Source organism: Mastacembelus armatus, chromosome 16 (assembly GCF_900324485.2).
Source record: "Mastacembelus armatus chromosome 16, fMasArm1.2, whole genome shotgun sequence".
In the NCBI taxonomy this organism is placed as follows: Eukaryota; Metazoa; Chordata; class Actinopteri; order Synbranchiformes; family Mastacembelidae; genus Mastacembelus; species Mastacembelus armatus.
In genome coordinates, this window is record NC_046648.1 from 14,141,350 (window position 1) to 14,153,118 (window position 11,769).

General features: G+C 39.8%; 2 protein-coding genes across 9 annotated transcripts; one reads left to right on the forward strand and one right to left on the reverse strand.

Annotated features, from left to right (window-relative positions):
* Positions 1-1,042: 1,042 nt before the first annotated feature.
* Positions 1,043-6,514, reverse strand: tbrg4 (transforming growth factor beta regulator 4). 4 transcript variants are annotated; one of them, XM_026317076.1, is made up of 12 exons: positions 6,434-6,514; positions 6,297-6,351; positions 5,433-5,961; positions 5,002-5,322; positions 4,545-4,719; positions 4,019-4,176; positions 3,782-3,892; positions 3,546-3,690; positions 2,716-2,958; positions 2,468-2,579; positions 2,207-2,321; positions 1,450-1,586 (listed from the first exon to the last, which is right to left on the reverse strand). In XM_026317076.1, the coding sequence occupies exons 3-12, from the start codon at positions 5,862-5,864 to the stop codon at positions 1,485-1,487; spliced, it is 1,914 nt and encodes a 637-aa protein (XP_026172861.1). In that variant the 5' UTR covers positions 5,865-5,961; positions 6,297-6,351; positions 6,434-6,514; the 3' UTR covers positions 1,450-1,484. The 4 variants fall into 4 exon arrangements, with proteins under 4 accessions (XP_026172859.1, XP_026172861.1, XP_026172860.1 ...); XM_026317074.1 differs by lacking the exon at positions 6,434-6,514 and having other exon boundaries at positions 1,043-1,586; positions 5,433-5,869; positions 6,297-6,363; XM_026317075.1 differs by lacking the exon at positions 6,297-6,351 and having other exon boundaries at positions 6,434-6,507.
* Positions 6,515-6,517: 3 nt separating this feature from the next.
* LOC113136344 (SUN domain-containing protein 1-like) lies at positions 6,518-10,721 on the forward strand. 5 transcript variants are annotated; one of them, XM_026317079.1, is made up of 10 exons: positions 6,518-6,590; positions 7,304-7,529; positions 8,219-8,309; positions 8,471-8,604; positions 8,735-8,820; positions 9,023-9,152; positions 9,283-9,398; positions 9,532-9,705; positions 9,824-9,913; positions 10,113-10,721. In XM_026317079.1, exons 3-10 carry the CDS (start codon positions 8,221-8,223, stop codon positions 10,224-10,226), a joined length of 933 nt encoding a protein of 310 aa, XP_026172864.1. In that variant the 5' UTR covers positions 6,518-6,590; positions 7,304-7,529; positions 8,219-8,220; the 3' UTR covers positions 10,227-10,721. The 5 variants fall into 5 exon arrangements, with proteins under 5 accessions (XP_026172864.1, XP_026172863.1, XP_026172866.1 ...); XM_026317078.1 differs by having other exon boundaries at positions 6,530-7,053; XM_026317081.1 differs by having other exon boundaries at positions 6,539-6,632.
* Positions 10,722-11,769: the final 1,048 nt, after the last annotated feature.

Genomic DNA, 11,769 nt, shown 5'->3' on the forward strand with positions numbered 1-11,769 from the left:
CTCCCTCTTAGTCACTTCTCCTTGACTCTGTTTTTCTGTACTCTCATAGATAACAAGCAACGGAGAAATAGATATAAATAATGACAGGGGAGGTAGCAGCACTGAGCCAAATGATCAGTAATGGCAGTTTCCATGGCAACCCAAAACTTCACTTGTGCCAGATCAGCAGAAATGATTGCCGCTTTACTGAATATCCTGAATATTGCTCTGTGCAACCTAATTGTTCTCAACAACAGTGGCTGATAAGTTCACAGCTTAAACAGGAAAAATGTGTCTATGAACTCTAAACACACATTATCCTCTGAGGTTGTGGGTGTCCTGTGCACAGCAGCACTTTCACACATCAGGCAGTGGGAATGCAGGGACAATGAGTTCTACCAATTCACTGTTTCATATTAAAATATCATTCATTTGAAAAGCTACAAAGATGTTGACTTTACATTATGTAATGAAAGATTTCCAATTATTCATCCTTGACTGAATGCACTTGCTGCACATACACCCTGCTAGGGTAGAGAGATACTATGACCAAGGAGTTTATTACTGAAAGTGCTAGCCGGGCTCTTTGTCAACAGCCCATCAATCGATCCATAATCCCTGAATATCAGGAAGAATAAGGGAGGCACCATACTTCTGGATCATGGTTTATCAAAGTAACATTTTTTATATTTGTTGTTTCCTGTCACCACATTTGCCACTCTTGTATTATTCTTTGGATATTATTCAGTTTAACTCAAATTTTCACCTCTGCCCAAGCTTACATTTGCCAATCTTCTTACTGCCACTTAACAGCCTCTGAGTGCTACTGTTGTGTAAGCAGTCTCAGGTCAGCAAAATGTTTATCTCAAAACATTACTCTGATCAGTAATGCTTTTGCTAATTAAGAGGCATGTACATTAACACAGATACACTTACAAATTCAGTATTGCATTTAAAAATATCTATTCAAATTTGATTTCTGGCTTTGGTGCCCACTATCTTCCACATACTCTGCACCCCTGAGAAAATGTGCACATGTATAATATAATCAGTCTCATGAGAATTTAAAAAATAGCAATGCAACAATTTATTCAACACATTCACAGAGACAATTAAGTTAATTATATATATTGACATGCTAATATTAGGCATATTTTGACCAAAATTTTAAAAATGTTTCTTCTATTTTGACACATCTGTCGCATACACAAAGACTTGATAATATCGTTTCTACTGTAGGAGACGATGTATAGCGTTATTTGTGTCTCTCTCTGCTCATCATCACCATGGAAACAGGGAAAGCCCCACACGTTGCCAAGGGAACCAGAGTCAAAATATATATGTTTTCTTTTTCTGGCAAAGTATGAGAGAGCTTTTCTACAGTACTGCTCTGCTCTCGGTGTGAACGTGGGTGTATTGTATGCGTGTATTCCCTGTGGTCCTATTTGGTTGGGAAAGCTCGCATTCAGCTGAGACTGCAAATTTTGTTCAAGACTTCGCACAGTTCATTTGGCCATATCCTCGGCCACAGCCTTCCCCATTTTATCCTTCAGGTATGCCAATTTCTGCCAGTCTGTCTTCAGCTCCAGCCACTCATAATATGGCACCTGGAAGAGGAGGAGAATAATAATTTTTAAAAAAAAAAGTGCAACAATGAGCAACAATCTCTTCATTATCAATGCTCAGTACTTAGGTACTTAGGACTGAATGTAACTGCAAAACACTTTTATTTGCATATGTTTCTAAAAACATTAAAAAGGGACATAGAGGGATTAGTCTCATCTAGATATTGTTACCCAGTTAACACATCCTGTAATACTGCAACCCTGAGAGGCAAGTAAAACTACTACTGGCTAAGGAGATTGTCCTAGATGAGAGAGGGAGAGAGTTTGGATTGGCCTAGATGAGGCAGAGCTGTGGCTGGAGCTCTATTTATACCACAGACTGCAGCAGCACCCACCTGACTCTCAGCTCTACAAAAGTATTAGGTCCCATTGTTTGCATGGCCTTAGCCTGTCAGGAACAGCAGCTTCTCTCTGTTTACTGAAATACAATTCACTATCCTGACAAATACAACACACCTGAAATTTCCTTTTTTATTTGCCTTCAGCTAGTCTGAACAACAGCTCAGTTCTGTTAAAATAAATAGGTTTTATTTTGAAATAACTAAACCATCATCACAGCACTGCTATAGCGCTAGACAATCCCATTTCCAGCCTTTTCCTACCTCCACTGTGATGAAGCCAGCCAAATGGAAATGTCGCTTCATCATGACAAATCGTCCGAGAAGGTCTTTACTCTTTGAGACAAAGTTGGGAAATTCCCAAGCCAGGAAAGCAAGCCTAAGGAACAAATGGAGGTGCATGGGAGAGAAAAACAAAATAACTTTAGTTAGAGAAAAAGACAGATGCAACAATTGAAAGGGAGAAAAGCAAAAAGTAAATCTTTGACCACCAAAGCCCCTATGTGATTCTATCCTATGACTCACCGCCGTGCCCCTACAGGTAAATCCTGGTCTCCTCCTCCACTGGGTAGATGTGGGGCTTTCAGCATTGTCATGTCAACTGGTTTATTGTCACAATCCACTACCATCTCTCCATCTGATGAGAGCACAGCATGTCAGTTGTTAAATGTTCCTTTTAGAGTAAAAGTCCTTAAAACCCCAGCAAAAAACTGAATGGCTAGTGTGTCTGCTTATGTGGAAAGTGAATTAATGAGCTGCTTTAGCCCCCTTACCAATTGTCCATCCATACACTGTGTTAACCCCAGTGCGAAGGACCTCTGTCCTCCCACCCACAAAACTCTGTAATGCCTCTCTTAGACTGCTGTGCAGGGGAGAGAGGGGAGAGCTGCTGGCCAACTCAGACTGAGCAGCCAGATAGAATGGAGTATCTGAGGAACCTGGATACTCTAAGTGGAGAGTCGCAGCAATGTGGAGGAGCTTCAGACGATAGTTCTCTACTTGAACTGGACTGCCCTCTGCATACAAAAAAAATAAAAAAAATGTGCTGGTAAATCACTGGCACCAAGGCTTTTAAAAATAGTTTAAGGATGTTTTAGGAATGAAGGTTATGCTTCCTATGTTTGAGTAAATGGGATTAGTGTCTAACCAGAAATTGACTAGTGCTGCACTGCCATCTACTGAGCTACAATGATATTTTAACAGTCAGCTCCCAGAGGTTTAGGATATTAGAAATATGAGGAAAAAAAAGAAATTTTCAGTGTCCTAAACAAAATATACACCCCACTCTTTGGCATAATAATTTATGAGAATTAGAATTATGGATACAAGATAAAAGTAAATCAACCATTCACCAACCATTATTTGCATAGTGATAATAGTGGGACATGCTTCAAGACTGCAAATGTTAAATTACAAGATTTTTAAAAGGTGAACAATGTTTAATTATGTTACTAGGTTCGTGAACCACTTTCACTAGCCTCTCTTAATTTAATTTTGCTTAAGTGTGTTTCTACAAATGAATAAATTCACTATTTATCAAAAACAGGAAGGTAAAGAAGTAAAAGTAGAAGAACCACCCACAGCTATAGGGTGCAACTCTTACCTGATAGTTTGGTAATGTGCCTTTGTTGTGTGAGGGGGATGAGGTAATGGGTCTTAGCCTGCTGTAGCACACACACAGACCAAACCACATCTGTCTGCAGGAACAGCTCCAGGCCTGAGAGAGAGCCCTCCAGCACAGAGTGAACCTTTACACAAAAACACAAAGAAAATGCATTCAAAATAGGAAGGACAAGCAACCATGGAAAGTCAAAAGAGAGTCTTTAATATCATTAGTACCTTGCTAAAGAAATCTTCTCCATTACTGGGCTGGAAGTCCAGTCTGGCAAAAGTCATGAGCAGATTGCAGAGCTGAAGAATACTGTACTTCTGACTGTTTGCTATATAGTGCTGACAAGAAAAAAAACATATATTTACAGAAACAAAAATTCACAGTGAGTCATACAATTCAAATTTGATTGAATATTAGTGATTAAGATTTTCAAACCATGTGAACTACAGTTAGTCTTGACTGACCTTCGCAAAGGCCTCAAAAAGAGGGATGTGGAGCCATTTGAGGAAGCCCAGAGATTTAGCACAGCGAGTGACATCAGCAGAGTTGAGCTCAGGGATTCTGGGTAACAACTCCGAGGCCATTCGCTGAAATACCTGAGAATGGTTGAAATTCAACTTCCCTATGGAAAGGCAAAGCAAAGATGATAATATTATGCAGACTGCTACTGGGCAGGTAGTACTTTAATCTCTTCTGATTGGCACTACAAGCTTTAGTTTCACAAATACTTTGCAATTATATGCAAACATTCATGATTACAATATAAAAAGAGATTCTGCACTGAGAAAATAATATATTACCAACAAAAGCTACTTCCGTAAGAAATACAAGTAGCTGTATTGATATTAAACTAAATAAAGTGCCTTCAGATGGGGATTACATGTCCCTTGGATGGGTCAATAGCTCTTCACTGATCACTGAAAGTGTGCCATAGTTTAACTCAGTTTCCATGCCTCCATGTGAGAGAAGATCTTATGACTGGGTTATTACCATAAACAAATGCCATGTCCAGTATCACTGGAGTGGTGAACTCTGATGACGGCTTCTGGAGAAGGTGGTAGGACAGAGCTCTGAGCAGTGGGACAGATCTGCGGCTCTGTGTTGCTAAAGATACACAGACTTTACGAATCTCTTCTGCAGAAAAGCCCTCCACAAGCTCTAAAGCCTGCAAGACATATGTATAAAGTGCTATTATTTTGGTCTAGCACAACACTTACCTGATTGTACCAACATCTATTTGAACTCCAGAATTAATTATCTATTCTAGCTTGTACACTTGAGTGATTAAAACAATATTCTAAATTCTTCAGGTTTTCTCACACACTTTCATGAACTCGCCAGTGTTATGGCATTACAGGACTAGACAAGACTATTGTCAAACTTTTACAGACAGCAATACCCATAGATCAGGTCATTAACAGTGTTAAATCGTCATGGATGTTGATACCTTGTCTTCTAATCTGTCCATCAAGATAGGTGACATGTATTGTCCTTTGGAAATCAGTGCAGTGACAGTTTTAGTATCAGTGATTTCAGTCCAGCGAAGTTCTAGTTGTTTTAATGCAGCATTCACTATTGCCACATCCTGCTGTTCTTGCCTGCCTGCTCCCCAATCAACCAGGGAGCCCAACTGCTTGTACGTTAGCCTGCGAACTCTCCACAGGACCTCTGTCTGGACAGACCTGAGTACTGAATCAGTAGAGGGCAAACCCATCATTAAGAGTGCTCGCCAAACATTTACTAGATTGTTGTTCCACACTGAAGACACCTGAAGCAAAAACACAAATGAATGAGTAATTAATCAAAACAAGCAAACACATGAATAGATAAGACAAATGGATAAAAGTGCCAGTCCACCACTATATCTGACTGACTTACCTGCTGAGATATAGTATCCATCATATCCAGTAACCTTGAATCCATCATCAGTTCTGGTTGTTTATCTTTAGGTTTTCCCTTTGTCCTTAGTGTCAGCAGAGTCCACTTTATCAGGGCATTAGCAGCTTGAGTACCGTGTCCTCCGTGTTCAGCCCAGGCCAGTAGGACGTCCTCTGGCACCTCTGCCTTTCTCACCAACTCATCCAGCTGGGTAAGTGGCACCGCGGTTAGGAAGGTGTCTTCCCTGGTGATGGTCCTACCTTCACACAATGACCTCTCTGTTCCCCATGGCCAGCCCTGAGCCCTCTGCAATTCTACAGGCCCAGCCACAGAGAGAGGCAGGCGGGCAGCAACAGCTTCTGCTGCTGCTGGGGCCTGAGGGGAGACCCTGCAGAGCAAGCGGGCATATCTAGCCAAGAGGCGGCTGGCCATTGGGTCTGAGGGAGAACAGGATAGAAGCAATTTCTCACAGTTCAGCGGTCAATGTCACCATCCCACATCCAACCTAAGGTTTGAGTTAAAATTTTCACTAAAAAGAAGAAACAAAGAAGGGTTTAAGGATTTAAGAAACCTGGCAGAAAGTAACAGTGACACACTGTCAGATATTCAGCATCACATCTACCAACGTTTGAAGTATCTTTCTTGAAGACATCAAGCACTTAGGCAATTTAGTGTAAGCTGCTGGTGCAGCCCATACTTGTCTGAGGTGCGCAATGACAACAATATAACTACACTGAGGCCAGCTAAATATCCATTATGTTGGCTGTGAACGACACCTCTTGCACGGTGACGATAATACTGATAGAAATGGATAGAAATGACAGTCGCAGAGTAGCTGTATTTCCTGTAAGGTTAAATCCTGACCTTGTCGGGAAACGGAAGACTCGATCTGACCTGCAGCAGCGCTTTGTTCCATCTTCTATTATAAGAATAAACTTTATTTGCAGGAGCAGAATGCAGACTCACAGCATCACCAACTTTCGTACTGATATAGGACTTACCTATTTAATTAATAATTTCGGTAGAAGCTGCTCACATGGAGGTTTCTATCAGATACAGTCGCTGGAAAATGACGTTGTGGCACAAGCTCACGTGATCCGCGGACGCAGATGTTAAAAAAAAATGCAGGCACTCCAGTTTCTGCACGGCCGCCTCACGGTAATAAAGTGTCGGGTTTGAATGCCAATGGAGCCAGGGGTTGTAAGGATTAAAAGTTATTAAATGCTTTGTATCAACTGTTTGTAAAAGAATGTAGCTTCGAGAATAGTATAGCAACTGTGATAGAGAAGCAGAAGTGCATCCCCAGAAACCGTTGTTCTGGTAAACATGAGCTACAGGTCAGATAACCTCAGAATGAGGGGCACCTAGAAACGGCCAGTAAAGAATTCTTTAGATTTCACAGATGGGCGCTGTCCAACGGGATTGGATGAAGAAAGTGCCGAGAGATTGGGACCGGACTGCGCACCAATCATGGGGGAACTAAGTTTAAAACCACGGTTACCCCTCCATCAGAATAGACCAATCAGATAGTCACTGCAGAAAAACGAACGCGCTTGCAGGGTCCTTCAGTGTGATTTTCTCCGGGTACTCCAGCTTTCTCCCACAGTCCAAAGACATGCAGGTTAGGCTAATTGATGACTCTGAACTATGCGTTGGCTCTGTCCACCTCACATTTTGTCTAGTGTTAGCTGAGATTAGCTCCAGCCATCCTTCCACTTTCCCTGGATTGATAAACGGTAGATAATCGATGGATGGATTATTACTAATCAATAAAATATTAACGTAAAATGTTGCGTTTTTGGTTGTATTCATATATATATATATATATTTACAATCTCTCTCCCTCTCTCTCTCTCTCTCTCTCTCTATAGTGTGTGCGTGTGTGTGCAACATTCGGGCCTATCATCACTATGACAACGTTATGGAATGAAACACATGGAAATTCTGACTTTCATCTTTTATTTTGCTTTTCATTCCTCATTCCATTATTGACGTCAAACTGAATGCAGCGCAAAACTACTTACAAGACCTGAAACTACTTTTTGTTTTTTGTTTTCTACACAACTATACACTGAGTTTAGCCAATTTACAGTGAAAGTAAGTAATCGTTCCTATAGCCGATTCTTATACCAAAATTAACTCTGTAAGCGAAGCAGGAAGGGCTGTTGTAACGTTATAGGATAGTTTTGCTTTTATAAATAAAACAGGGGTTTTGTTGAATGTACAGTATATAGGTAGCTAGTGCCAGACAAAATACTAGACAGCTTTCAAGAAAATGGGACTCACTCATAATTTTTCTACAAATTCTAACATCTTTGAACTTGATGTTAGATTAAATTATTGTGGTTATTGTCATGTAGAGGTAGACAATTATAAGCCTATTTTTAACCCAGTCACTGCACCAAATTTTGATCTACTTGGCTGTGGGCCTACCTCAAAATTACTGACAGGCAGTAATGTAGCACGAAATTGTTTAGTTTTATACTTTCTCAACAACTTAACTCTTCTGTCCACTGAGATGTAAGAACAGAGGATAAATATAATTTTCAAATGCAAAGTCATGGTGTTGGATCAAAGCAAAAAACAAACAAAAAAAACATAATGGTTATTAATGTTTGGGAGGGATTGAGGAATGTGTGACTGTGCTGAAAATAGATATTAGTTACAAAAAGAAGAGAAGATGGTTAAAACTGAAACACTTAATTCATATGTAATTAGTTGCATCTAATAGGAGCAAAATAAAACTTGTGTCAGTATGTGACTAACTTGTTCTTTTTGTTTTACAGCCATGCCACGAAGAAGCCCTCGACTGGAAACCTCAGGATACTATGACAATGACAGACAACCATTGCGTTCCTATAAGGAGACCACATATAGGTAAGCTGAAGTGTATATGTGTAAGCTGAAGTGTATATGTGTAAGACATATATATATATATATATATATATATATATATAATGTCTGTGTCATCACACTGTATGTGTTTAGTCAGTCATCTGTTCTTTGTACACCTTCATTCTTTTCTCATGTGCGTCCAGGATTTTCAAGAGGCGGCTTATTCGTTGCCATTCTGAGCCCAATAACACAGAGACCACCAGCAACAGCAGGCACCCTGCCATACTCAAGTGGAAGCTGTATGGTATCTCTGTCTTCATACTCCCCCTGTTTTGTGGTAAGTGATCTCTCCTTCCACAATCACATTTAGTGGGCCTACACCAACTTGTGAGTTTTGTGAAGTGCCTGTGTTTTAAAAAGCGTTGCTGAATTTTTTATTCTGTGCTTTGTGTCTTTAAATCCATCAGGACTTACATACCTGATTACTGCTCTAAGCAGCAGCGTTCTCAATTCAGGACCCTTCCAGTCACCTGCCCTACATGTCATGAATATGGTATGACCTACAAGATCCAAAACAGCTTGACTTTCTCTTTTTAGTAGAAGCATTTTTAGTGTTTCTGTTCACCCAGGAATACACACAATCTGAGTTCAAATTATCAACAGTAAAAACACTGTGAAACTTACATTGATATCAGTATGTTACCATTCCAAAGTTGCCAACATCTAATGGTAAATGAATGTCTTCTCACATACAGGACTCTGCAATTGCAAGATATGAACAGTTTGAGAAGCAGATGAAAGAGCTGCAGGAAGAGCTGCTGAGGTTGAAGAAGCACCTTCTTCCGGATGCAGACACTTTGCCCAACTTTGCTCTGGAGTCACTCGGTGAGACATGTACAGTTAATGATCTTCATTAGCGTCATCTGCAACCAGCAAGGTTTTAATTCACACAGTTACGTTTTTAGATTTGAGACTGGTTTCTCACTTTCTTTGTGTGTGTGTGTTTTGTGTACAGGAGCAAAAATTGTGCTACATCAGACTTCAGAATTGTACCAGACAAAAGAAACATGCCTGACGATTTTTGGGATACCCATATATCGACCAGCTGTGCACCCAAGCACTGTTATTCAGGTAGGAACTATACACACTAAACAGGTCACCATGCAGTATGACTATATATGGTATGTTAGTTGCAACTTTTTTTAAACTCACTATTCTTTAATATACAAAACAAAACTCTACCTTTTACTTGCTCTATCCTCAGGGACATTCAACTCTGCTTCCAGGGCGCTGCTGGCCTTTTGAAGGTGGGCAGGGACATTTGTATATCAAACTGTCTCACCCAGTCACCATCAGCCATGTGAAACTGAGTCACATTCATAGGAACTCATCCCCGACTGGCACAATTCCCAGCGCCCCAAAGGACTTTTCTGTCTATGTACGTCACAGATTTGTCATAGTTAAACTGCAGACATCATGTGTACCACTCAATTTAATAACTCAATTTGTCATATGCATAATGTTTAACTGGATATTTATCTCTTTCGCTCTTTCAGGGAATGGAGAATGTTGATGATGATGGAACCAAACTAGGAAGTTTTCATTATGAACAGGATGGGGATCCAGTACAGATTTTCTTGCTACTTGTGAGTATTACACCATTTAATCAGTATAGCACAAAGCTAAAATGCTACAAGAAGTATAGTTTGGTTCCCCTTAAATCTCTGTGTATCTGTCCTTACTGTAATCATTATAAGCCTGATTTTCATCTCTGGTTAATCATTATTACTGTCACTTTTTTCACCACCCATCTAACTGTCCCTGCTCATTTCTCTTGATTCTCAGGATCAAAAAAACACTGTCTTCAAGTATGCAAAGCTGCAAGTCGAGAGCAACTGGGGCAATCCCGACTATACCTGTCTGTACAGTTTCAGTGTCCATGGAAAGCTGGCAGACTGAAGGACCAGCATTGGTGAAGAGCAATGGAAAAAAACGTATGGAGAAAGAGGGGTGAGTATATACAAAGGTGAGTCAGACTGAGATATCTGTAAATAATTAGGCTTAATTTAACCCTGTGTTGTGGAATTTTGAGCCATAAAAATATTAGCAACTATTATTTTTAGTGGACTTAGTGGGAGGGAAATGATTGAAGTGGTTGGGTGGGACACCTGTGCATTGGTGGGTGGGTGTGAGTCATGCAGAAACATGGTTAGCCTTGGTTTGCCACACTTCCTCCTCAGTGAAACTCCTTTCTGCCAGGTGAAATTTTTTTTATATGTTTTACATTTGCACATTTTTGTCTGTTTTACTTTGACATGAGGGTGGCACGGTGGGCGGAGTGGTCGGCACTGTAGCCTAACAGAGAGGGGCTCCAGTTCTTACTCTGTGTAGAGTTTGCATGTTCTCTCCGTGTCCATGTGGGTTTACTCCGGGCGCTCCAGTTTCCTCCCACACGCCAAAGACATGCAGGTTATTCAGTCACAGCAAAGCTCTGGATGGATTTATTGGATTTATTATTTAAATAATAAAGACCTTTTACATTTATGTGTTTCTTGTGGTTTTGTCATTTATTTGAAATCTCAACTGTGTAATTAAATAAACTGATTATTCCAAAAACGTAGAGAAAAAGCCAGATTAAGGGATAGAAAATAAACTTGAAAAACTCATAAAGTCAGTTAACACAAATAAAAGGACTACATTTCCTGACTTCATAGCTCATGCTTTTCATTGAAAATTTCTGGTCATTAATAGTATTCAACCATTGATTTGGGGACTAATAAGTTAAATTTCAAAAATGCAGAATCCTACATTTGTTAACATTTTCTTTACAGTGCTCCGAGCATTGATATTTCTGTTTTTACACAACAGGATATTTTTTTCAGTGATTGTGTTAACCTGTGTAATGCACACACGTAGCCTTAGCAGAGAGAAAAGTGTTTGTGTGTCTTACTGTTACCCTATCATCTCCTCCATTCTCTCCCTCCTCACCTATATCCTTAGTAATGTGTAATTAAAGCTGATAAAATCAGGCTGATAACATTAGTTTGATTACACAGCCACTGTCACTCCACAATATACAGCAGAGTACAATATTGACGCTCTTAAATGCAACTTATCTTACCTGGCTGTTATTTACCCAACATGCAACATGTTCTGTTCAAGAACAGGTAAGAGACAGGGTGACCTTAGTTTAATGTTTACTCATTATTCATTTATACATGACAGCAGTTTATATATGATTCACTAGAGTCCTTCCTTCTTTAAAATGGTGTCCCCATGTTGTAGACTGATTTGTCACCTCTATATTATTTAAATTCATAGGTATCTGAAAATATTTTTAGAGGGATTAATTTAGGTCAGTTTGAGTATCTGCATCTGTAACAATGCACCTAACTTTTTTACATGTAAAACATAAAATACATGTCATTACATGTATTTTTACGTGTACTGTTCTCATGTAAACCATGTTTCACTGGATTCTGTTATCCAAAAGCCACCATAA

Excerpts from the sequence above, each read along its gene's own strand:
- LOC113136344 (XM_026317079.1), top strand. The coding sequence starts at position 8,221 with ATGCCACGAAGAAGCCCTCGACTGGAAACCTCAGGATACTATGACAAT. Across the intron at positions 8,821-9,022 it reads CCCTACATGTCATGAATATG|GACTCTGCAATTGCAAGATA; the intron begins GTATGACCTACA and ends TCTCACATACAG. Across the intron at positions 9,706-9,823 it reads CAAAGGACTTTTCTGTCTAT|GGAATGGAGAATGTTGATGA; the intron begins GTACGTCACAGA and ends TCGCTCTTTCAG.
- tbrg4 (XM_026317074.1), bottom strand. The coding sequence starts at position 6,348 with ATGGAACAAAGCGCTGCTGCAGGTCAGATCGAGTCTTCCGTTTCCCGA. Across the intron at positions 5,870-6,296 it reads GTCTTCCGTTTCCCGACAAG|ACCCAATGGCCAGCCGCCTC; the intron begins GTCAGGATTTAA and ends GTTCTCCCTCAG. Across the intron at positions 2,322-2,467 it reads TTACCTGTAGGGGCACGGCG|GCTTGCTTTCCTGGCTTGGG; the intron begins GTGAGTCATAGG and ends TTTGTTCCTTAG.